This window comes from Temnothorax longispinosus, chromosome 2 (genome assembly GCF_030848805.1).
Source record: "Temnothorax longispinosus isolate EJ_2023e chromosome 2, Tlon_JGU_v1, whole genome shotgun sequence".
NCBI classification, from domain to species: Eukaryota; Metazoa; Arthropoda; class Insecta; order Hymenoptera; family Formicidae; genus Temnothorax; species Temnothorax longispinosus.
Genome location: NC_092359.1, coordinates 4,520,795 through 4,545,320, shown reverse-complemented (window position 1 = coordinate 4,545,320; position 24,526 = coordinate 4,520,795). Strand labels below are relative to the sequence as shown.

Here is a 24,526-nt window from a genome sequence, read left to right as displayed (position 1 = left end):
TACACCTGAGACGCTATCGGAGTGTTCGATTACTTGATATAAACTAACAATGGAAACTCACGCGACACAACGGTGACAAAGGGATATATAAGATAGCCGGGATCAATTGTAACGAGAAACAATCGTATAATACTCACGACAATGTTTGAACCCTTTCCTATACTATACAACACGCCCGAGAATAAGCGGAATTAAATTTTGCAGACAGTAATGCAAGTGAAACCTCTTTGAAGATGTACAGAATCGCGACACGATTCTACAACAAATAGCTCAAAATTTCGCTAAGATCCCAAAAGGTACAGAACGTAAAAGCGCGACGCGCCACAGGGATCAATACTCTGTTCAGTTAAAATTAGGATTACATAAAGAATATATTCTAAATCGATTTAGAGCAATAAACTCTGCTCTTTACTAGGTCGTTTTAAATGTATTCGTCGCTTAATTACACACGACCGCCAGCTCCATTACACGATGTGGTTCAAAATAGTTTGGAGTAAAGCGTAAAAGATTTATTCATTTTTAGCCACAGAATTTTCAATTTTATTCGTATAATCCGAATACGTTAAATAAAACGTTGCAGCGCTCTTCATTTAAAATTTCATGATTCTCGACCAAGGAAATCAATTTGCAATAAACGAAATACTCCAGAAATGTATATTCAGTCATAAAGTAACATTCTGTATTGAAAAAAACCTCACTTTTCATTTAGATAATGGAACAATTATAAAAATTACGTACTTCGAGCATTAAACCCTCCAGAGAAATATTTTAAGCGAAATATCGTCGTTTACTTCTGATAAAGGATGGCGAAAGTACGTAATGTTCGCAATAAACGACCCGCATGTTGCAAGATTAGAAGCATTGCTGTTTGAATAGGTGCCACTGTTGGCGGTGAATGTGACCAACGAGATGTAGGCTAGTTCCATGGAGTTTATAACCGTTGTAGCCGAGGTTGTAGCGATTTATCGGGCAACGCGTGGTGACCATATAACCCAAAACAATTGCGAACTCGCAGGTGGCGTAAGGCACTTTTATGACACATTTCTGATTCGAGCTTTTCGTGCGCTGGTTGCCGCGTCGAAGTCATTTCTGAATTTTTTAAATCGTCTACCATATAATTCATACAAATATCTAAGCTGCGTAATACGTACGCAGCATTGTTTATGCTACTTTATATAGTTGGTCAAGTGCATAACACATTGCGACGTGAAATTAAAGACGAAAACGCACAGAACTATTCAGAATGCGAATACACTAATGTCCTTAACAATTTATGAAAAAATAATGATAAAGAGAAATCTACGTTGCTTCTTAAATCCGAATCTTGTCTATTAAACATAACTATTAAACATTGTATATATTGTATATATACATATATTCAATATCTAGCAAAATATTAACCTTCCGATTACCTTCCTTACTCTAATACTTTTATGCGCGTAATAATGAGAAATATCGGTTACGCTAAAAAGTATATAATTCCATTTATTCTACCAAATATTTCTTTATCTTGACTTTAGAAAAGAAATAACTCAATTACTAGAATCATTTTGTGTAAAAGATATTTTAATGTTTGCAGTTGATGTTTACTTCAAGCTTTTACGATTAGCTTATTTCATACGAAGTAGGTAAATTTATTGACATGCGTGTCAATAAATTACACGTACGAAAATTCGTGTATTACGTGTACAAGGTGTTCCATTTTTTGTGCATTATTTTTCAACGGATTTTCTAGACAACTCGATTTTAGCTAAAATATCGGGGAATAATTTTCGAGTTATGATCGAATAAAAAACGAATTGCGCAAATTGAACGTCAAAAAGCGAATACCAAAATTATATTTCTCAATCAATTCTGGTAACGTTTACTTTAATAAGATTCTGATTTGTGTAATGACATGTCACAAGAATATATAATGCCACAAATTGGAGAACTGCGGTAAGTAATAATTTAGTTTAATTATAGGAGAAATCACTACACATTAATATATAAACAAAATAAAATCTGCCGTTGAAAGATAATGCAAGATAAATAGAACGCCCTACGTTGTTATATTATACAATTATTATTAAAGATATTTTATATTTGAACGGCACGGTTGAGTTCCATTTTAATTAAACTCGGTTACGCAATAATCAAGCATTAACACAAATATAGGTATTGAGTGGTAGCTCGAAATGATTTATCTTATAATATGATGCATATACACGGTCTGTTTAAACAGAAACGGCAAAAAACCGATATCGATTTTATCCTGACGTTCATGTAATTCGATTTTGCGAAATATCGTGCCATTAATCTCTCCTATCAAAAATCTATTTAATACGTGTCTGACATAACTTTTCGAAAAAAAAAGAGATCGACATGCACTGAATTTAATACTATCTATTATTACGTGTCTATGCAGGCTCACATCACGGATGTTCTCTCTTCTCAGATTCTACGTCGTACGTCGGAAATACATTTTTCATCGTGATCGGAAATTAATTAGCCCAGGTTACGGCAGATATATATGTCGATAGAACCGATCAATATCAATATTCTCCGGCAGTTAGCGGGCGATAAATCAATTAGCGGATGAAAGTGCGCTTGGTGCAGAAGGTTCAAGCACGGTTGGAAGCGCAACACGAGTTACCACTCAATCGTCGAAAGAGCGAGTCACACGCAGCATGTGAGAAACTGACCGAAGAAAACGGCCGGAAGCGAGTCCTAAAAGGTATCAGCGAAGGAAATCGGAATCGTTTTCTCTCATGCGCAAGGAAACCCGCGGTTCAACGAGCAACTGCAACTGAAGGGCTGATAAGTTAATATACGAGCGATCAGAGAATACATGTCTGTCGGATTTAATTATCCGATTCACTGAATAAGCTAAAAGCAATAATAATAGTACGTCAATCTACCTCCACTCGACTGTGCACAATATTATATTAGAATATTATGACATTAAGCTACATTATTAATGAGTATATAAGCTAATAACAGTTCCAAAATAATGCCACGGATCGGTTTCAACAATGATTTGATTTCTGCAGTTCTACATAAATCATCGTAATTTTTAAATAACATTCTTTCGTATTTGTGAAGTACATGTATCAACATTAATTCAAACTGGTGTTTCTCTGAGTTCTAAACATCCTCTTTTTTTTTCCTGGAACGAATTCGATGATTGCACCTACATAACGTGCGTAATTCATCGTCGTGCGCGATAACATCGTGCGGGCAAAATCTGGCACTACGCCAAAGTCCTATCTTCACAATACACACGGTAGGTAAAGCTGCGATAAAATTACTGATTTTCTGCGTGCGATTGTGCTGGGTACCCCAAGCGATAATTAAGAAAACGTATCGCTTAATATAATTATTAATGGAAATAGCTATGTGGACTACTATCGCTACTAATGAGAGTTAAGTTATATATGGATCTAACGCCTCGGGAAACTTCTTTCGCAGAAACTCGCTCGGTATTATTTGCCATTATTCTTGCATTTCACACTTGGACCAAACATCGATATCCCCGAACTTTTCGTTCTAATTTTAATTGCGCGTATAAATGCATACATTCTTACTCGTTTACATTCTTCGTCTTTATTTTGAAACTGGTGCAAATTAAAAGGCAAAATCTAAAACTGTGGAATATTGCACTTATTAAAATATTATTTAAAAATTGATCATTTCTATCTGCGCGTGCATATGTATGTATCTCGCTTGTGTCAATTTTATATTCAGTTTTGTAACTTGGAAATGACATTAAAATCACATTAATTCGTTGAAGTTGCCTTTGAATGGGCTACGATATATCTGACTTTCCCACATTATGTAAAAATGTTAATGTAATAATTGGATATTGGAGCAGAATAATAATATTGAACAATCCTTTTAATCCTTTAAAAGTTTAAATATTTAAATTCCTGTAAACGAAGATATTTTAACACATTAAGAAGAATATTTTTACACGATGGTTAAAGAATTATTATTTTGAAATAAGAACAAGTATTATATATGTGTTAAGAAAAAAATATACATGTATATGTACATACGTATCTATTATACAATAATAGACATGCATAAACGATGTTTAAAACGAGAAATAGATATACGATGTTCTTTGCACGGTTACTGTTCATGTTTCAACATCTGATTTAGCAATCAAGCTTCTATTTCAGTGTAATTTACAGTGTAAATTTCATGATAAATACTTTTCCGTTATTCGATACAACGGTTACAGCCAACTACCCTGCTAATCCATATTTTAATTTCCTTTTAAGATCCCGCATTTGTTATTCCTACCCGCGAGGTGGTAATTAAGGCCACGATGTTTACTGTAGACGTTAATGCATCGTGAAGTGCAAACATGCAAATAGATGCATACATGTATGATATGACACCAAGTTCAATCGTTTGTCAACTCGGTAAAAACGAGCACACATTTCACGCTCCTTTTAATTACGCAAACTGAATGATTCGCACGACCGAGTAATTATAGTACGCGTCGATACATCATTACAAGAGTGCGGGATGTACAAAATACGTGGAAAAATAAATCAACTCCGAGCTTTTGTTACAGATTTTACTAACTATATCGCTTCGGTATAAAACAGCCTTTATACAGATTAAAACTGGGTCGTGAAATAATTCAAACGTATATAATATTCTCTCTTTTTAGCAGAAGAGAAAGAAAAGATTGCGAATCAATAAATCTCGAAATATTTTCAAAGTGCAGTCGTGTTACCGAAAAAAAAAAACGATAAGATGACACTCTTCTCGAGTTTCCAATCAGGTCTTTCAGCGCAAAAAACACGCTCAAATCCTTCTCCATTCAACTTCCGTAATTTTTCAGTTTTTAACATTAAGAGCCATGAATAAGCCCACCCAACTTTGAAGATAAAAGTCGCGAAAAATAACCGCTACCTAAAAAGGTATCTCTAAAAAAACGTCACTATCACAACGCGGGTCCCCTCGTTCTTCACATCCGATGTGGAGAACATATCTTCTAATATTCCTCGTCTTCTGTTCGGCCGCGTTAGGATCCGCTAAAATAATGTTACATTAAGCGAAGATCGATCGTGAAAAAAGTATACGCCAGAAGTTAATGGCAATTTTACGGGAACCTGGGTGTCCCCCGTTCCTATCTCGAATATCGCGACGTACTTTAATTGCAATAACTCACCTACAGCGTAACGTACCAGCCCGCTCGTTTGTTCTATCACCCGAAAAGAGCGATAAATTCTCTCGGAGTGCACTTCCGTCTAATGCAAGCGCCGACGCACGCACCCCGGTAGTTTTATTTGTCCATACGTTTAACCGCGACAAAGATATGGACGGTATGCCGACGGTATGACGGTGACACAAACATTATTATCCCTTCGCTCGCGAAATTCAACTTTATGCCACGTGTGGGAAGCCGTCTTAAAGTTTGCCACAATGTGAACGTGCCATTAGACCACTTGATTAAGTATGCCGCGGTTATAGTACAGAATTCCTGATACAAATATGTCCAATGTTCTAAATCACGTACGTCGTATAATATCGCGCCAGGAATTCTACTTAAAGTTTCGAAAAATAATAATACTCGAGAGTACTTGACTGCTTATTATTATATATAAAAATAAAATATTTAATTTATATTTATAATATAAGTTTATACATATAAACTTATATATATATATGAACATCTCATAATTGATTTTAATGATCCAAAAAGTATTTATTAATTAAAGCGCAAAAATATTTATAATCGATAAGAATATAGATATTTTTTTAATATATAGATATTTAAAATCTTTTTAAAATTACATCAAGAATATTACATTTAGAGCCTATTTATGCGCTTTACATATATTAACGTATGACTGAAAATTCAGCTTACAGGGGCGACTACTCACTAAAATTATTATTGATATTATAAAGTTTGAAATTTCTCAGAAATTTCGCATATATGAATCTGTTGTATGTTATCAAAATGTACCATATATGAAACTCTCAAATACACATACAAGATAAATATTTAGTACAAGATAATATAATGTTATTCATGCATTCTGCTACAAAAATATTGTCTGTAAATAAAAATATTGCTAATATATTCAATTTAAAGATTCCTATTACGAACTTTTATGTTCCTGTTCAAACAAACGTCACGTCGCCCGAATTTAACGTTCGTGTCGGATGTCAAATATCAAGGCAGTTTTCTTGCTCGTTTCCTTAAAGACCAGCGGATTATAAATATCCCGCGGCCATGCTATTTTTACAAAAAACGGAAGACAGCTTCACTTATCACTGGTCTCGTTTACCGCGAAATACACTGGATTTTTCGCAATCTCATCTACCGTGAAATATATCGAAACTGCACGCTCGTTACGTAGAAATAATTTCCTCCAGTAAAAAGGTCGGTACGTGAAGATATCCAATCGGAAATAGTGTAAATTGGCTTCATTCGTGCGATAATTTTTCAAATAAAGTTCCGCGCTTTCGAATCGGAGATACATAAATGTCGCAAAATGTCAGTCTTGCAATTAATTGTGGGATATACTGTCAGGAAGTCTTTAGTGGTCTCGCAAAATAAAACTGTCATGTTCTTAATGTTTGAAATACATTAAAATAATTTATATCATTTTATTATAAAATTGAATTTTCATAATATTATACACGTGATGTACGTATCAATATTTATATACTACATTAATATTACAGAAAGTACTTATTTTTTATTATTATTGCTGCATAACATAACATTTAAATAATGAACAAGAAATGCTAAAATCATTCCACAATTGTATTTCAAAAGCATTTATATTAGTAAAATTGCGTTACAATATTTCCAGAATCGTAATGGAAATATCCAGGCAGGATATTTCCAGAACTTAATTATTTAAAATCACTGTTGGATGATTTAATTGTGTCGAGATCAAGTAATATCCTCGTTGCGTTATATTCGAACATTATCTTAATGCAGATATAATCAATTTATCCCATTTTCTCGATTTCTACTTTCTTTTATATTATATTTACGAAAAACACCATTAGGTAGATTCGGTATTTTGTACTTGGGGATACGAAACAAACAAACGTAAGAAAGTGGCAGAAACGAGATCATGTTATGACGTGGGAAATTCGTGGCGTGTAATTCATCATACTTTTCTCGAATGTACACTGCAAAGAAGTTACGGAATAGGTACTTTAATCTAAGATGAGAGCTACAGGAAGGCATCGAGCAGAAGTATAGCAACGTTATACTATATTTACTCCTCTCTCATAGATGTAACGCGATATGCAGAAGTGGAAGATCAGATTATATGACTTGACGGAGTTTTCGGGTTAAGAAAATTTTAATTCCGGACTCTAACCACTTCGTTCGAGTAAAATATGCGCCGTCAATGTAATATAATATTTCCCGTACTTTTATTTAAAAAATCTAAAATAATATTAATGCATATTAAATAATGTATTAAAATAAATATATGGTGTAAAATCAATTTTACACATATATATAACGACAAGATTTTATTAGCCAATTAAATTTGAGTTATTGTTATTTTATCTTTTGTAAAAAACAATCTTTGAAACGCATATCGATATTAATCAGGATATTGATAATAATCACTGTTCCTAAAAAAAGAAATTAATTTGACGTTCCTAATATATACTTCATTTTCCGCGTTGGATCGTTCCCAATCCAGTTAATTACATCTCATCGAGTTGAGTAAATCTTTCCCCATGGCTAAGTATACTTTATGTTCTTAAATATTGGTCGTTTATTTTGTTAAATCGCCTTCACGATCAATTATTGTTTCGTTAAAATGTAATTTTCTCACTTCTCTATAAAAGAAAAATGTAATATATAATATAATGTCTTTATTTGACAGAAAAAATGTTATTCTAGGAAAGAATCACGAGAATTTCTTAACTAGCAGATTAAAAGCTATGATGAAGAAACAATTTTTATGTCAAACAAAACCTACATGTTTTAATATCTAGAAATATCTTAATTTAATAGAATATTAATTTTAACAAATTCCTACAAACATATCACACTTACATAATATTTAAATTCTAAAAACTTTCTTTATCATAGTATAGAATGTTATATTATATTTCCGAGGATTTCGGGAAAGAAAAAGATTATGGAGGCCAAGATGTATCTCAGTTATAGTTTAGTTGTGTCACACAATTTCCAACTAGTCCAAGAAAACAACCCCCGGAATAAACGGATAAAAAGTTATCGATTTTGGAAAAGCGCGACGAGAGAGCACTTCAGAAACGAGTGTACGTAAACATTCATCTGGGATAACAATGCACAATCGTGTTTATCGTAAACCGTAGCGCACACTTGCATTGATCGCAGACGATCGCGAAGCGTCGACAATCGCAAAATCACACAATATCCCTACAAATATTACGTTGACACACATATGCACAAGTAACGCACAATGCGTATGCAACACACGAGCCACATGCGACGCTTTATACAAGTTGGATTTATTAGAGCTGCGAGGACCAATGGACACATGAAAAATACATTACAACGTATACGCACATTGTGCGACATTACTTCAACGGAATTAAATTTCACGCTTAATTACCGAACATATATTATCATGTTTTGCGTATTAATTATATCATTATCATTTTGTAATGTTAAATAGAAAACCATGTGCATTTAATATATATACCGCACGAATATTAAACGTATCTTTGATTAAATTCACGCTCTTGATATACAATATTTCATACGCGCATAATGGAATTTTGATCTAGTAATTATTTTCGGGATATTTACTTATCTGACCCGACATTTATTTATGCAATTACGCGACTGTAACTCTTTCTCTCTTTCTCTTGAATAATGCCCGGCTGAAGTTACATCGTTTATTATGTTATGCCTTGTTTATTACTTTAACTATAGAACTCGCTATTGACATTTAGCTATCTTGCTTGTGGTGTGCCCTATATAATTACACATAGAGCAAAATGTAACCGAAATCTCGACGGAACTAATATCCATTCAATTTATTTATGACTTTCAACAAACTTCTGTATCTCGGGAGATCATCTCGGATGAAAGGTAGGAACTGGGAGTTGGGTCCAACCTTTAATTGCCAGATTATAAAGGAGAAGCGATAATGACGTTTATTAGACCGCATCAATGGAAAAAGTGTCACAACAGAATTCATTTCGGGAGACCTCCAGTAGATTTGATTTTCAAATTTGCGTAGGTATAACAGTTGCGCGTTGCTGTTAACAAATAAGATTTTATTCCACTGTGTCATAGAATAACGTGAAGTAAATAGTAAATCTTACTTCGTAGAGCAACCGATTAAAGAAAAATGCATTTCTACTTCGAACAAATTCCTTTGTTACTCGTGACCTATCCTACAAGACTCGTGATTTGTAGCACTTTCTCCGAGATGAGAATCAAAACCGCCATACGAGAGAATCCAGCATCGGCACGTGCACAGTAATTTGCTCGCATGCAATCGTTCAAACAGCGTGCAATAAATCTCATCGGTCATCGTCGGCACCCCCGGCTATCCTACCGATTTCGTGTCTCGCTGAGACAATTTTTACTCACAGACTCTGCGACAAGAACCGCGACAGCGCCAGCTTGCCGATACGATTGTTTTTCAGGCCGTCCAACATAGCCGACGCCGCGACTTCCATTTTCGCGTTACCTCGTCCTTCGTCACCTAAGAGGATTTAGGATATTCGAGGCGCGGAGCGTTTTCCACGAATTCAATCGACTTGCCCGTCGATTTTCCGGGAGTCTCCCACGCCGGAAACGGTCGCTCTTACCCTCGCGCTCGCTTTATCTCCCGATGGCGACGCACTCTACGTCCCCGTTGCCGATTCGTTGGCAGCTCGTCGATACATCTCGTTTCATGTTTCGGTCCCCTCACCGTCCCCTCTCTTTTGTTCGAACTCCTCTCGCGCTCGAAGTACAAATTTTCTTTCTCCGCCTCGTATCTCGCGACGAGGAAGAAGAAACTTTACGGTGCAACGACGGAAGGTGCAGTTATGCGAACTTGGGTCGCTTCGATGAATCGATTCGATGTTCTCGTTGACGCAGGTAATTCACCTCTCCTGCCTTCGACGGCCACGCGCTATCGATCCCGACGTGCGTCGTTATCGAGTGGGACTGCCTTCGCGAACAAATAATCTCGATTTATCGTTTTTCGATCGGCAGCCTCTTGTTCGATTCTTTTTCTGTTACATCTATCACCGCTCGCACTGTTATCTTTTTCGTTCCCGACCGGGCGCTCACTTCTCTATTCTCTCCTCTTTTTCCTCTTTCTTTTACTCGACCTACCCTTTCGCGGTCCTCTCGTTTTTATTAGTCGCGCTCCGCCGGTCGTTGGAGTGTTTATATTAAACGAGATAAGAGAAAAAGCTTTCCAGAGGAAACATCATCGACAAGCGCGCTATGTCGTACAGGTCGGAAGTTCGACTCGATGGTTTGGAAGAAGAGAGAGAGTTCAGTTATTCTATTTAACCCAATTTCCAAGTGGCTGGCTGGCTCGCTCGTTACGTCTCATTGAATGGCGGTCGTTAAAATTATCATATAATAATCGTGGCGCTCTTTAATGTCCCAGATTACGCAAGTGACGCCAGAGCATAGCTTGCGTGCAAAAATATACGCGTGCAGAAAAAAAAGCACACATATGTATAACGTCTGTGTACGTGGGCACGTGTATCGAACCGTCCCGTATACGGTGTACCGGAAGTGCGCGAGCTTGAGCGCACGGCACTCGGAAGATCGAGATACGAGACACGCGGGAGATATACGTGCGCGCGTCCGACAACCAATGCGAGATAACGCAGCGCGAACGCGAACGCGACGCGACAACAGGAACAACAATAACAACAACAACGATAACAATCGGATCGTCCGCGGCAGGCAACGACGGAACTTGTATCACATTATACGAGCATTATGTGCCCCTCGACGAGCTCTCGAAATGCGGGACGCGGCAAGTTTCATCACGCCCGACCGCACTCGCGGAAGTTCCTCTCTCTCTTCAGGTACAGCGGTAACTTCTCGCCACACATACGCACGAGGGAAATCGAAGAAACTTGACGGAACTTGACGGGACGCACAATGCACCGCGAGAAGGCAAATTGAATTCTCTATCGCTCTTTCTTTCCCCCTTCTCGTCCTCGTTTTTTCCCTTCTTTCACCACTTAATTTTTCTTCGTTGCTTCTGTGTATCGTGGGACATCGGCCTTATCAGCTATCGCGCGCGTATCTTTAATCGAAAGAGGGGACTCGGTTACCCGTTGTCTGACTACCCTCGATACGGTAAAGAACGAAAATATGAAGGAGATGTAAATCTTGCCCGTCTCCCCCGGATCGATCTACGATCTCTCTCTCCGAACGGCGTCGTTGGAGGCTCAGGCAAGTGTCTCGGACTGATAAGATCCACTCCAGCCACTCGAGGATCATTCGATCCTCTCTTGAGAAAAGGCGTCAATCTCGATCGTCAATCTCAATCGTTCTCGAGGTAGGATCGCGAATTTGAGGGCGGCCGTTTTAAAAGAGTAAGCGGCCGGGCAAGAGGGCCGCCCGGGCTTTGTCACACGTAAGAAAATAATCGCGCATCTGAGGGTATGAGAAAAGGGGTATGAGAGCCGGTCGAAGACAACAAGAGGTTCGGGGGCTGCCTTCTGTGGGGACAACCGTGTGCCGTTCGCCAAAACGCGGACTGCCACTCTGGTCGACGGTGTGACCTACTCGCACTGCTCTCAGCTGCTTCCAATCCCCCAAAGTCGTACCGCCATCCCTACCCCGTGGCCATCCCTACCCTCTCGGTTTCGCGTTCACCCCCGGAGCAGTCGGTATCCCTAGCCCGATCTTCTCCGTCTCGGCCGCTCTCCCACCCTGTTTCAACCACCCCCCTACAATCCCTCCCGAACCCCTCAAACCGAACCGTCACCGTTCCCTCCGCCTTCGTCCCTCTGAACCCCCACTACGGAACTGACAGCGCCACTTCCACCCCGTAGCACCGCTTCCATCCCTCTTAGCTCCCTTCGTTCCCCTTCGACTGAACCACCTCACACTCGCCGCACACTCTCTCACCGCCGCTCTCAGAAAACTCCTGTTACCGCAAAACCTTTAACGTTTTCTCCTAAGCTCCCCGTCGCGTTTTCGATCTCGATCGTCTCAACGAGTCTCGAGACTTCGCCTAGCCCCCCCTCCCTCTACTCCCTCGCCCGAACGGGTTGCAAACAACCCGGTGATGAGCAATTGCTCTCTCGCGTGCGCGGGGCGCGAGTGACTTTCTACGGCAAACAGAGCACGGCGAACATCGACGCCAACGGTTACGTACTCCTCCGCTTCGCGCTCGTGCGCGCGTGTACACCACCGTGCACATGGAACACGCATCTACGTATGTCTACGCGTCTACGTATCATTAACGGATCTTATCGATTGTTGTGCCGCGGGTACACTCAGGCGCAGGAGTGCCGAATAGACGTTAACAACGTAATGTGCTCAAACAAGAAATGGGTTTTGTGAATTTGAACAGCATAACGCAGATATGCTTTAAAAAGTATCTCGCTTTAAAAATAAACGTCGCGATCGGACAAACTTTACTGAGAAAATATCAACCCCGCGATCTAACTAACAAAATATGCCACTACTTTTAACCTATTATAAAGGTTATTCTTGTATAAGGAGACAGAAACATCTCAAAATATTGCGCAACTAATCACCTATTAAGCAATATCATTTTTTTATCGGTTGCGTGCGTCGTAAAGTGTTTTCGTATGAGACATCAGAAGTAGGGGAACGCGTTCTATCGCGTCGCACGTGTCTCGAAGGTAACTCACCCGACATCGTCGGTCGGGCTTTTAGCCCGGCGCACGTTTTTCCCCCCCTGAAATAAGAGCGACGTTACTACGGCGCGAGCAAGTTTCACAGCTGAAAGTTTCACTCGAGCCGTACCTTCAGGTTTGCGTAAAGAACACGTTGTATGCGAGCAACACACACCGGGGATTTTCTGTTATACAATACGATAATGCCATTTTAACCGAATTGACGCGAGTCAAGCACTCGACCGTAGAGATTGTAAAAGTTGGTGGGTAGTATTGCATTTCGAGGCGATAAAATCGACGATTCGAGAAAGCATGGATCGATTGTTACGCGAAATGTGAAACGTGACCAACATTTCGAACGTCCTTCGAAGGTTTTGCCGTAACCCTGATTAGAAGCCGGCACCTGGCACCGCAAAATAATATCGCGAAATGCTGCTGTACATCAGAGAGCGCTATTACGAAATGAGCAGTTTACGATCATTGTTTATTGATTCACGTACCATATCAGTTTTTACATGTGCATTATATTACAGGGTAATTATACAAGATGTATAACTAAAAGTGTTAGGGACTATTATTTCTTAAATTAAAATATGAAATTTTTGTGATGACCTTAACGATTCCAACTAGAAAAAAGTAACTTCATCATACAATGTGGTTGACAGTTCGGTTGACAGGAAACAAAAATTTTATATTTTATTTTATTTTATTTTATTTTGTTTTATTTTATTTTATTTTATTTTATTTTATTTTATTTTATTTTATTTTAGAAATAATAGTCTGTGTACACTTTTAGTTTTACACTCTGTATGTGAAATTATATACAATTCTCTATATTTTGTTACTCCTTTTTTCATTTTCTATAAACACTTTTCTTAAGTTATTCGCAAAATCTATTAGATTGATAAAGAAAATTTGTCATATTTGTCAAATAAAGTTTAATACAAAATTATAACAACATTAAAGCAAAATTTCCGCCACAAACTTCAATACATCCTTCTTCTCATTCAGAGAGAAATTTCTCAATTCCTCTTCCCCAAGAGAACTTTGGATTTCTAACTTTATTTAATGGAAAGCTTGACGGAAAGACACAAAACCATTCTTATCGACTTAATGGCCGTGCGGAAAACAAATATCTGCAAGCAAACGAGAAGCTTTATCGATATGCCAATTACAATATTCCAGCTAGCTTTTCTCACGACGCGCTCGCTCCACCTCGATAAGGGGTTTTCTCGCAATATAATCGCGAAACGTACCGTATAGCCGTCCCCGCAATCGGACGTGGATATGTATGCGAGCGAATACATTTGCAGTCGCCTGCCGCGATTCTTTCCAAATAAAATACGACGGTTTTGATCACGCCCTTGGGATAACCAGCGATTATCGGCTCCGACCGCGGCCGCGCGGACGCCATTTATACACGGAGGAATAGATCCGGCGAAACGGAAACTAGTCGGAGAGACAGACCAGCGGTAACTTCCGTAAACTTCCGGCCGAAGATGGACGTTGATGGAACGCTTATCCGTCTCATCTCGTTTTTCCAGAGATTGCTGACGAGCGCGCAGGAAGTCCCAAAGGAGCCCATCGAGAAACCTTCGGGAATCCACGCCTTTTTTTGCGACGCGTCACCGGTCTGCCAATGTTGCCAGGATTGCCATATTCTAGATTATATATCACGCAATGTACGCGAGTCCGATAGTTCCTGATGTATAAAAGCCCGCAGCCACTTCGCTTATTACCAGTTTGCCCGTATCGGTTGAGCGATCGCGTGACTCCGAAACATACGAAACGGAGTTACGTGTTAAAATGAGAATACACGAGACATCCCGTTGCGCATCTATCACCGATATTAAAGATTAAATTCGAAAGAGTCACACTATTATCTCAAAGCGATAACATTCATACCAAACGAGTGAAATTTTGCGAATTAAAGTTTGGCAAAGAAAAACGCGCGGGCGATGGCATAAATTAAGATTAAAATATTCGGACAATATAATATCCGAATTATCCGATTACTCAAATCTAAGTACTCAAATTATCCGGATAATCTGAGTCTTTCGACTTCGTGAATTCGGGTCCAAACTATCCAAACAAGAATTTAGACGGAAAACTGATTGCAAAACATAATATAACAAAATTATATATAAATATTTAAAATATTTGATTCAACATTAAATATTATATAATTATATATAAACTTATATATTTATTACATGTGTGTATAATAAAGATTGTTTTATATATTTCATATATGCTTCATAGTCATATAATGAAATACAGTATATGCTGAAAATCTTTAGAAATAAGAAAACAATTATTATATACTTTTAAATTTTAATACAAAAATGTCAACTGGTTTACATCCTCAGCTTCTTTTAGATATAACGATATTCCCCGTTGTGGGAAATATTCTTTCAAAGCTAGCAGAAAAAGCAGAAATAGCTGAATAAATTTTAGCTCTCTCTCTCTCTCTCTCTCTTTTTCTCTAACTTATAGCAATTTATTTTCTGTAATTTATTTCTTGTAATGACATGAGGTCGGATCTGAATTACAAATACATGGATCCAAATAAATTTTACTCTATTATTAAATTATTATTAAATTCTACTTACAAGATCTATTTATAAGATCCGGCTAGTTCGAATATCCGAACATGAGTAATGAAATAATTCGAATTTAACTGTTGAGATATCCGAATATTAACAAATGCCGATCATATTTGCAACCCTATTATAAACGAATAAAAACGAAATTAAAATTTAGTGAGGCGGGAGGTATAAATAGTCAATAAACTTTAAATATATATATATATATATATATATATATATATATATTCGTCCATATTTCCACAAATATCCATTAGCGCGGATCGAAACGTAAATTCTTGTAGAATGAGAAAGGAACCCTAGTCCACGTGCAACTCATCTCACCGATGTGAAGGAATTCATTCGAGAAATGTGGCTAGATGAAAATTCTTAATCTCCCCGTTCTCCTACATCTCTCCTATCCCATACCAAAGTCGTTATAATATATGATGAAATTGGCGACATTAATGCCATGTCGGTAGATTTTTTCATTTAAATAGCGAAATGTAAATTGACAAAACAAATTTAAAACTAAGTAAAATAAATAGAAGGTAAATCAATTTAACAAATATAACGGAATTTATTCACTTTACGTAGAGTGCAGACAAAGAAAAATTTCATACTGTGATATTTCGAGGTTACTTGAACTATTTCTAATAATATTTTACCTAAATCATTTTTTAAATTATTTCAAATTTTTCGGTAGGTACCCCAATTAAATTTTCTTTATAACTTTGAACATTTCTTAACGTTCTCAACTGTTTGAAAAAAAATATTTAATCATTTAATAATTTCAAATTGAGAGCAAATACATAGCTCCCGCCATTAATTTTGATTTTATTAACGTGTCAAGTATACGATCAAACGGTGAAAAGTTTCAGAAGAAAAAGGTTTATTATATAAAATATAAAATCATTTGATAAATAAACGAATTTCCGCCTTACACCATCATAAAGTTTTGTTCCGATAAGTGTGATTTTTTTATCGAGTTTGAAGATTCGCTGAGACGACGGTAAGAGTTCTTCCTTCGATCAAATTATCGAAGTGTGGGCGACCAAAACAAAGTCTGCTGTTTTTATAAACGTATCAGCGTAGAAAAAAGAAGAAGCTCTAAAACCAATCCGATGACCGCGTCTAAAACTCGGAATGAGGTATATATATATATATATATATATATATATTAGCGATATGTTCGGCTATAAAAATCTAAAATCCGTAAATTACTTTTTGCCGTAAGTCGTTTACAATCGCAGCAAATATCCCCGTTAAAGTCATATTGCCGAACGCAGGTGAACCGAGAAGAGCGAAATGACGACTGTTCCTTTAACGTCTATTAACTCTTTAAATATAAATATAAATTTAATGTAAAACAAATAAAGCTAAAATCGTAAGCAGATTAAAAAGAATAAAATCATTTTGAGTTCCTAAAAAAAAATGATTATATACTGTCGTAATAATTTTTAAAAATATATTTGCTATCTCTAATTTTCAGTTTAAGAGATTATATACATCCGAAAATAGCGTTAACAAACAGTTGAGATTGGTTTCTTACTTCGACGTTATTAAAGTTTTTTTTCTCTCTCGAGAGTCGTACTACGTGAAAACGCTGTTTTCATAATTCGCTTTGGTCTTGCGAATTGAGCGAGATCTAAAGCCAGGAGATTGCGTCTATAGTCGAAATTAACTAAAGCCGGATAACAATTCTCCTAGATTATTCAATAGCTCCTAGATTATCAAGTTACGCAGACAGAACAGCAAAATTAGGTTAATGTTGATACACGTTAGTGCAAAATCGGATCTAAGGCAACATCGCGGTTATAACTAATTGCAATTGTTACTATGATTAATTACTGTGACCGATGTAATTCATAATGTAGTACACGTGTATTGTAGTTATAACTGTCAAATAATTGCAGATTATGTATAATTAATGACAATTAACTGATTGCATTGTCGATTATATTATTCTAATAATGCATGATGATCTTATCGTAGCAATTTCTCGGGGCATCATCAGTTATCATTTCTATATTTAATCAAATGTGTGACCCAAAAATCAATTTCATATGTCACTTATCTACATATATTAATTATTAATAATTACATAAAATATTAATACAACTATTTTAGTAGCATCACAAAGTGGCTCACCCATCTGCAAGAGTTTTCAAGATACAGATCGTCCTTTTTTCATAATTTTATCCTTATTTCGTTGACATTCTTGTGCAATTCTTTTACGCCAGGTTTGTTTTGTTATTATCTTGAGAAGTTAGCGCTCCCTGAGTTACCTAACTCCTTTCGCGCTCATAAACAAGTTATCTCGCGACTGGATGCACTTCAATTGACGCTTTGAACGGAGTTATCACGCGGCCCGATGACGTATATTTGACGTTTGAACGAGATATCTCGTCCATCTGATGTGTCAATCGACCGTCCGACGCGCGTTCTCAATACAATATAGTTTAGCTTTAACATTTTTCAATAACACAGACGTAAACGCGCGAGAAAGCGAAAATGCAAGAAATCGCGACACACCGAAATACAAGTACAAAATAACGGGGACCGACCACGATAACCATATCATGGATAAAATGTCCCGGTGGAATAAGATTGTGAGAGGGAACGTAATGTGTGCGTTCACCCTAAGGGCGTCCTAAAAGCTTTCCTCGAGAATCACCTAGTCTCAAGTGAGAAGGGCGATCTGTCACTTACGTTGATGCGATCGGATCTGAGGCGCTTAGTGTCTCCCAGACAATGCGCGACGAGGTACTCAATTACGTAATTTATTCTTTAACATTACAGCTAGCAACGTTCTCGTAAAGCAACGTAAAGTAAAGTAATCGTTTCTCCGACGCAATTATAGAAGCGCGTAGAAGGGATGGCTTCCTGGTGGTCGATCGTCTTTAAACCGAGCTTCATTTATGGCGCCTAATAATTTATGGCGTTAAATTACACAGTTGCCATTACCGCGTGCATTATTTTACACTGCACACTTGCATACACGTTATCCATGCAAAGTACGCGCTATGGTTGAACGAGCAATATATAACCGCGCGTTACCATATATTTTTGAATATATCTTCGTACGTAAAATGTACTTTCTCTCGATTCGCTGATCTTTTACAATCATAAAATACCTGAACGTGTGCTGCCTTCGAGAGAAATACTTGCGATATTTTTCAAATAATTTTCACCAAGAGCTTAGCAGCTTTCATTAATAATTATATCACGTGACGCGATTTTGAGTTCTTAAAGAAAAACGTAATTATGTGCTTTCGTATAATAATATTTAAAAATATGTTTAATATATTTAATTTTCAATTTAAAAACTTACATCCAAAAATTAACAAACGGTTCCTCTGATGAAATTCGTGCAAAATCGATGTCGTCCTTATTTCATATCTTAAATGTCGGAAATAAATGAAAAATTCTTTGTAACAAAGTTTGTAAGGTGCGACAGCGATGTAGAAAATTGAATTAGTGGAGCTAGAAGTAGAAACAGTCGATCTGTGGTGCAAGATTTCGCGAAAATCTCATTACTTTCTCGCCCTTCTCCCCACATACTTACTATTTTAATTAAAACCCGCCCCTTTTATCGCGACGACGCTTACGACGCGTCGTAATGCCACGACACATATTTTCCCTTTCGTGCAGCCAGATTTACCTACGCGTCGCGTTCACCGGGTCGTTTGCAGTTTCCATCTACAATCCGCGGCGGGTATATGTATACGTCGCACCTTTAGAAGCATTTGCGGCACGGCGAACACGATCCGAACAATCCCGCGAGTTCCCGGGAGGCAGACGTCCGCAAAAAGCGCGGAAGGAATGATAAATCGTCTCCAACGTCTTGACACGTGAGTTTAAAGTCTTAAATCGAAACATCAATCAACCGCAACTCACACAATTGCAGGCTGACAGCGCAATAGATTTTATATAGATATACAATATTAAATACTCCTACTCATTATTAAATACTTATACTCTAAAAACAAGCTGTTATTTTTATTAACATATATACAATGCAAAAAGAATATATGTACATAAATAAATTTAAAATAATTAAAAATAAACATTATATATATAATATTTATATATTGTTATAAACTTATATATGTATATTCCTTTTGCATTGTATGTCAATAAAAATAGCAGCTTTTTTCTAGAGTACATTTAACTCATTTTACTCCGCCTCTATACTGATTAACACAATATAACTATTTAGTTCCAACAACTTCCAGATTCACTTTATGTGTATTGTGTATTTTTACAGATTATAAATAAGCTAATTTAAAAAATGCTTATGCACGTGTTAGGTATACGAAAAAATCCCCCGTAAAAGTCAACATTCCGAATTTAATTAAGTACATACTTTTGGTGACGTCTCGGTTAAAGGGTTAATAGGATAGCTGCGATATATACATACATCAGCTATCCGTGGTTCACGATACCTAATTAGATACACGTGACCAACGGTTGGCACGGTAACGTTGGCCCTACGTCCCCGACATAACTGCCGCTGCACATGAAGGCTCATGTATGTAGGCTACGAGTAATTCTGGCATGTCAACCGCATTACGTGATGTATCATCGATATTTTCCCCTTCGTTACCGCGATCAAGTACTCTCTTTTCCTTGAGAATTCCCGCGCAGTAGGAACGACGGGCGTTGCATCGTAATAAAAACAAAACTGGAGCGCGAATTATACATTACTAATCCGATCGCGTCGGATGCTAATTGCAAAAACACGACGTCCGCACGAATGCGCATCGCCATCAGGAATTCGGAAACGGCTTGAATAAGCAAGTATACTGATGTAAGCGTTACGTTTGCAGAACTCTATTTTTATTTTACCTTCCGGCTCGAACCATCTCCCTTAAAGAGGCCATTCTTTCTACGGATATTCTTATATACGGAGTCAAGTTATCCCTAATACCGGAGCTAGTGTTCACGAACGTTTATTCTTAAACTTTCTAACGGTAATTCACGTCACCAGGCGTATTCGTATCCGAGAGAAAAGGTCAATTTCTCTTTTCTAATTAAAAGTACTTCTCAATGTTTTCCGAGTAAACACGCGCAAAATTTCTTTTCCGAATAATCTTAATGAAGCAATTTTCCGGATGAAATATGATTAAAGTTTTGATCTAGTTAAAGTCTAGTTATATAGTTAAATAGAGCCTTACTCGATATATAACCCGCCGACTCACACCTTTGAAATTTTGCTCTTGAGAGCGAAAGAGCTTCGAGCAATAACATAAGAGAAAGCTACGCGATACTCTCAGCTTATATTCGCAGAATCCTAATTATATCCTAATTAAAAACCGTTGCGTAAAGGATCTCGCACAAAGTAAACTTTACTGAAAATTAAAACAATCGTTTCACTTGTGTGCAATTTTCGTGTGCAAGGAAAATATAATTTGATGCTAAAAGTATGGTATGAGTACAGACGCGGTAAATCTTGGATTATCAAACATTGTTCGATGCAGGTGAATGAAATAAGTAAGTCCCTGAAGATTGAGAGCCAACCGACCGGACCGACAATTGCGAGAATAGAAAAAGTTGTTGATGGAAAATTATATACAGAGTAACAATAAGAAAGTTCCTGAAATTAAATACCTATTATTTTGAATAAACAAAATTAAACACTATTCTGTAGAAGAGAGTTCGTCATGTTTATTATTACATAGTGTAAAATATATATTTATGAACTTATACAAATAAACATCATAAAAAAGTCGAAAGTTTGACTAATTGTATAGTTTAGTGATATCGAAAGATCTCGATGGGCAACTATTTGACCAATGAATAAAAGGAATTTATCTAGAATTCTTCGAAGGACAGTTATAATTATTAATTTAGAAAGGGGGTATTTAACAGGATTTTAAAAAATCCTTAATTATTGTATTCCAAGTGATTATTCCGAAAAAAATATATTATTGAGTGTGTAAAACCAGAGTCAATTCGTTGGTTCTTTCTTATGATATTTATTTTTACAAATTCGTATACTGTATATTTTTCTGCGCTAATAAAAATAATGGCTTTCTTCCATAGCAATGTATTCATTTAATTCCATTTTGTCCACTCATTATAAAATAACAACTATTTATAATTAGTTTTCGCAACTTCCTGATTGTCACCGTGTCTATACGAGTAATCTCGCGTTATATTATTACAAATAACGGAAAAGACCGTCTCAAAATAATGTTCTGACCAATCGGATCCGACATTTATCTCGCTGATGATGACTGCATGCATCGATAACGTACCACGCTCTCCTTTCCTCCTATCGTCCCGTCGTCGTCGAGTTAATCCCTCCCTCGCAGAATGTGACTAACTAAGCTCTTTGCTAACTTTGCTTTCGAGTTGGATTGGGTCCGAATTTAACTCGCTCCAGGATCTGCCGCGCGAGACGTTATTACACCCCGATAGGAATTGCTCAATTCGGTCGTTACTGTTGAATAATCCGACGATTATCGCGAGAAGAAGTTGAAATTGCGTATCGTTCGGCGACGGCGATTTCGAACTGTCGCGATTTCAGCCGGAGTCGAGCTTTAAATCTTCCAGCCACCGAACCGCGACTATCACCGAACGATATACGCTCTTTCTCTGTGCTCTGATATCGCTGTATCTACCGCGTATAGAATAAGAGTTACGTGCTAGTGTCACATGAATTCCGAATATTAAGGATCGCATGTCCGATATCCTCAATCTTTCTATTTCCGTCCTATCGTAACACGTTATCGTTATATATATAACCGTTCTAGTTAACAAAATTAATATATGTATGTAATCTACGTAACAAAATCCTTTTTTGCAGTAAAAGATATTCTCATAATATGCACCGAATTACATTACGCCACTGGTCATTAATTTCGGAAAAATCCCTTCAATAAGATATTTTTCTTTCGCAGGTGGATATTTTTTAACAAAAGAACGTATAACGTGTTCAAACTAGGTAAGTCTTTGCATGTTTTAAAGTAAAAAGCGCGTTTATTTGTGATTAAAGTGAAATATTGATGCAAAATACTACGACGTGCAAATTATTTTTTTGGGTGAAAATTTGATCTGCAAATATTACAAATTAATAAATGGTAATTAATAATGATACAAGATAATATGTATGCAAAAGATACGTATATAAAATCCCTCTGTGCATAATATATACATATATTCGTTCCACAGAAATAAATCACATTTTATAATCTCATTGATAGATACGAGTATGTATATAGCCCGTGAACTTTTTATGTAAAAATGTTGCATCTATCTGCGCATATGTTTTAAAAGTACGACGGCATACAGTTCGTCAGTGTTACGTGAAAAAAATAGCCAGAAGCTAGTATCGGAACAAGAATTGCAAACGGATGAATGTTAAGGTATACACGTGGCTGACATCCTTCACGTATGATGTTTGTCACATGCAACGCGCGAAACATACGCACTTCATATTACTCATGGATATGCCTACTGGAAAAGAGAGAACCTGTCATCGAATACGAAGACATGTGCATGAAAATATATCATCGCCAGTAAAGAATGGACTGTACGCCATATCATTTTTTACACAACCCATACAGCTACAGTCCTCTCTCCATTTGCACGAATAACTCTTAATTCGCGTAATCGATACGGCGATAATCACGTGAACTGCGTATAAAATCGTTACATCCAATAACTTCACTTTATTTCTGAGATAAAAAAATAAAAAGTTTCCATGTCTAAAAATCTTCAGATTCGTCTTATAGAAATTCTGAAATAGAGAAACGATAAATAAACAATGAACCAAATCGCGTGGAAAATTCAGGTAATATTATAGAAAGTGCGCGACTGTTTTATTGAGCTACAAATAACGTTATACGAAGCGCGCGAGCAAGTAAAACGCCTACTACAGGATTTGCCGGATCGAATTCAATATTTGGACAGCATCACGGTATTGGATCTCTTAGACATAAATCCGATTAACTACCATGGTTTACCTTACCGAGCGAAACTCACGTTATCTCTGCTCGAGATAAAGCATAAATATTCTTCCATGAGATATAATATGTATGCACGCCGATGACCGTGCGAGTTAATTACTAGGCACAATTTCACGCCATTATTGCGAATAAAATTACTTTGCAATTAATAACTGATGATACTGTGCAGGTCGGCTAATGTCCACAATTTTACATATCAGCGGTTTTCTTCTTCATATAATAAACATTATGGACAAAAATATTTCATTTTTATTACGCTCGATTAATCGCGATACATAAATGCAAAAATTGTGTAACCCATCACATGTATTTACGCAACACGTATTTTTATCAAATTTTTCGGTTGAAATACGCGACTCTTTTTTAACAAAATAGAACTAGGAAACAGAGATTTTTTGTGAGCAGATATTATAAAGCAGATTCTATAAAAAAAATGCAAATAATTGTACAAAAAAAATGTATTTATTTCAACTACTATGTGGTACTATAGAAATTATATAACGTAATCTTCTTGACGTGATAATGGTAATAGCTATTCCAGAACTTTAATCCCAAAATAGACATGTATCGATTACGTGCCATTATAAATACGGTTTGCATTAATTCTCAATCACATTATACACTGTCGTATAGCGTCCGTACTTTTCTAATACTCATCGGAAATATTCACATCCCAGGAGGTTATTCGAGCCACCACGTTGCTCCTTAATAAATTGATCGAGTTCGATAGTATTAAATGCGCATCTGCAAACCACCTAAGCATCTGCCGCCACAAAACCAATATTTGCGATGAAATCCCGATACAACGCTTTGGCGTTAGCGTTGTGTATGTATAAGTAGGTAAGTTCAGAGGATAAACACTGTAGTATATCGTAAATGACTCGATGCTCGAGCGGAAGGCTGTTATCTTCCTTCTGTCTGCCTCGTGAAAATATCTACAAGGACCATACATTGGACTTACTTACAGCTTCTACTTTTCCACTCTTTACGTGGATGGTTTCATAACAGCCTCTTCCGGAACGGCCGATATTTCGCGTACCGCATCCTGATATGAATTAATCATGCAGTTATTTATTCAGCCGGTTTCTCCTAGACTCCAACGTGTAAATTAATCGTTATTCGCCGAATTTCACGCTTTTCCAATTAATACACATTTTT

The 24,526-nt window shown here is 37.0% G+C and overlaps 1 protein-coding gene across 9 annotated transcripts in view; it reads right to left on the bottom strand.

Moving 5' to 3' along the window:
• Nucleotides 1–24,526, bottom strand: part of Syt7 (Synaptotagmin 7) — a 165,586-nt gene that overhangs the window by 63,753 nt on the left and 77,307 nt on the right. For 2 of the 9 annotated variants that reach the window (XM_071771311.1, XM_071771312.1), the window contains exon 1: nt 9,569–11,713. The exons of the other annotated variants lie outside the window; for them this stretch is intronic. In XM_071771311.1, coding sequence (XP_071627412.1) covers nt 9,569–9,657 — 89 coding nt within the window. In that variant the 5' untranslated portion in view covers nt 9,658–11,713. Of the gene's footprint in view, nt 1–9,568; nt 11,714–24,526 lie in introns of those variants that run through there. 9 annotated transcript variants of the gene reach the window in all.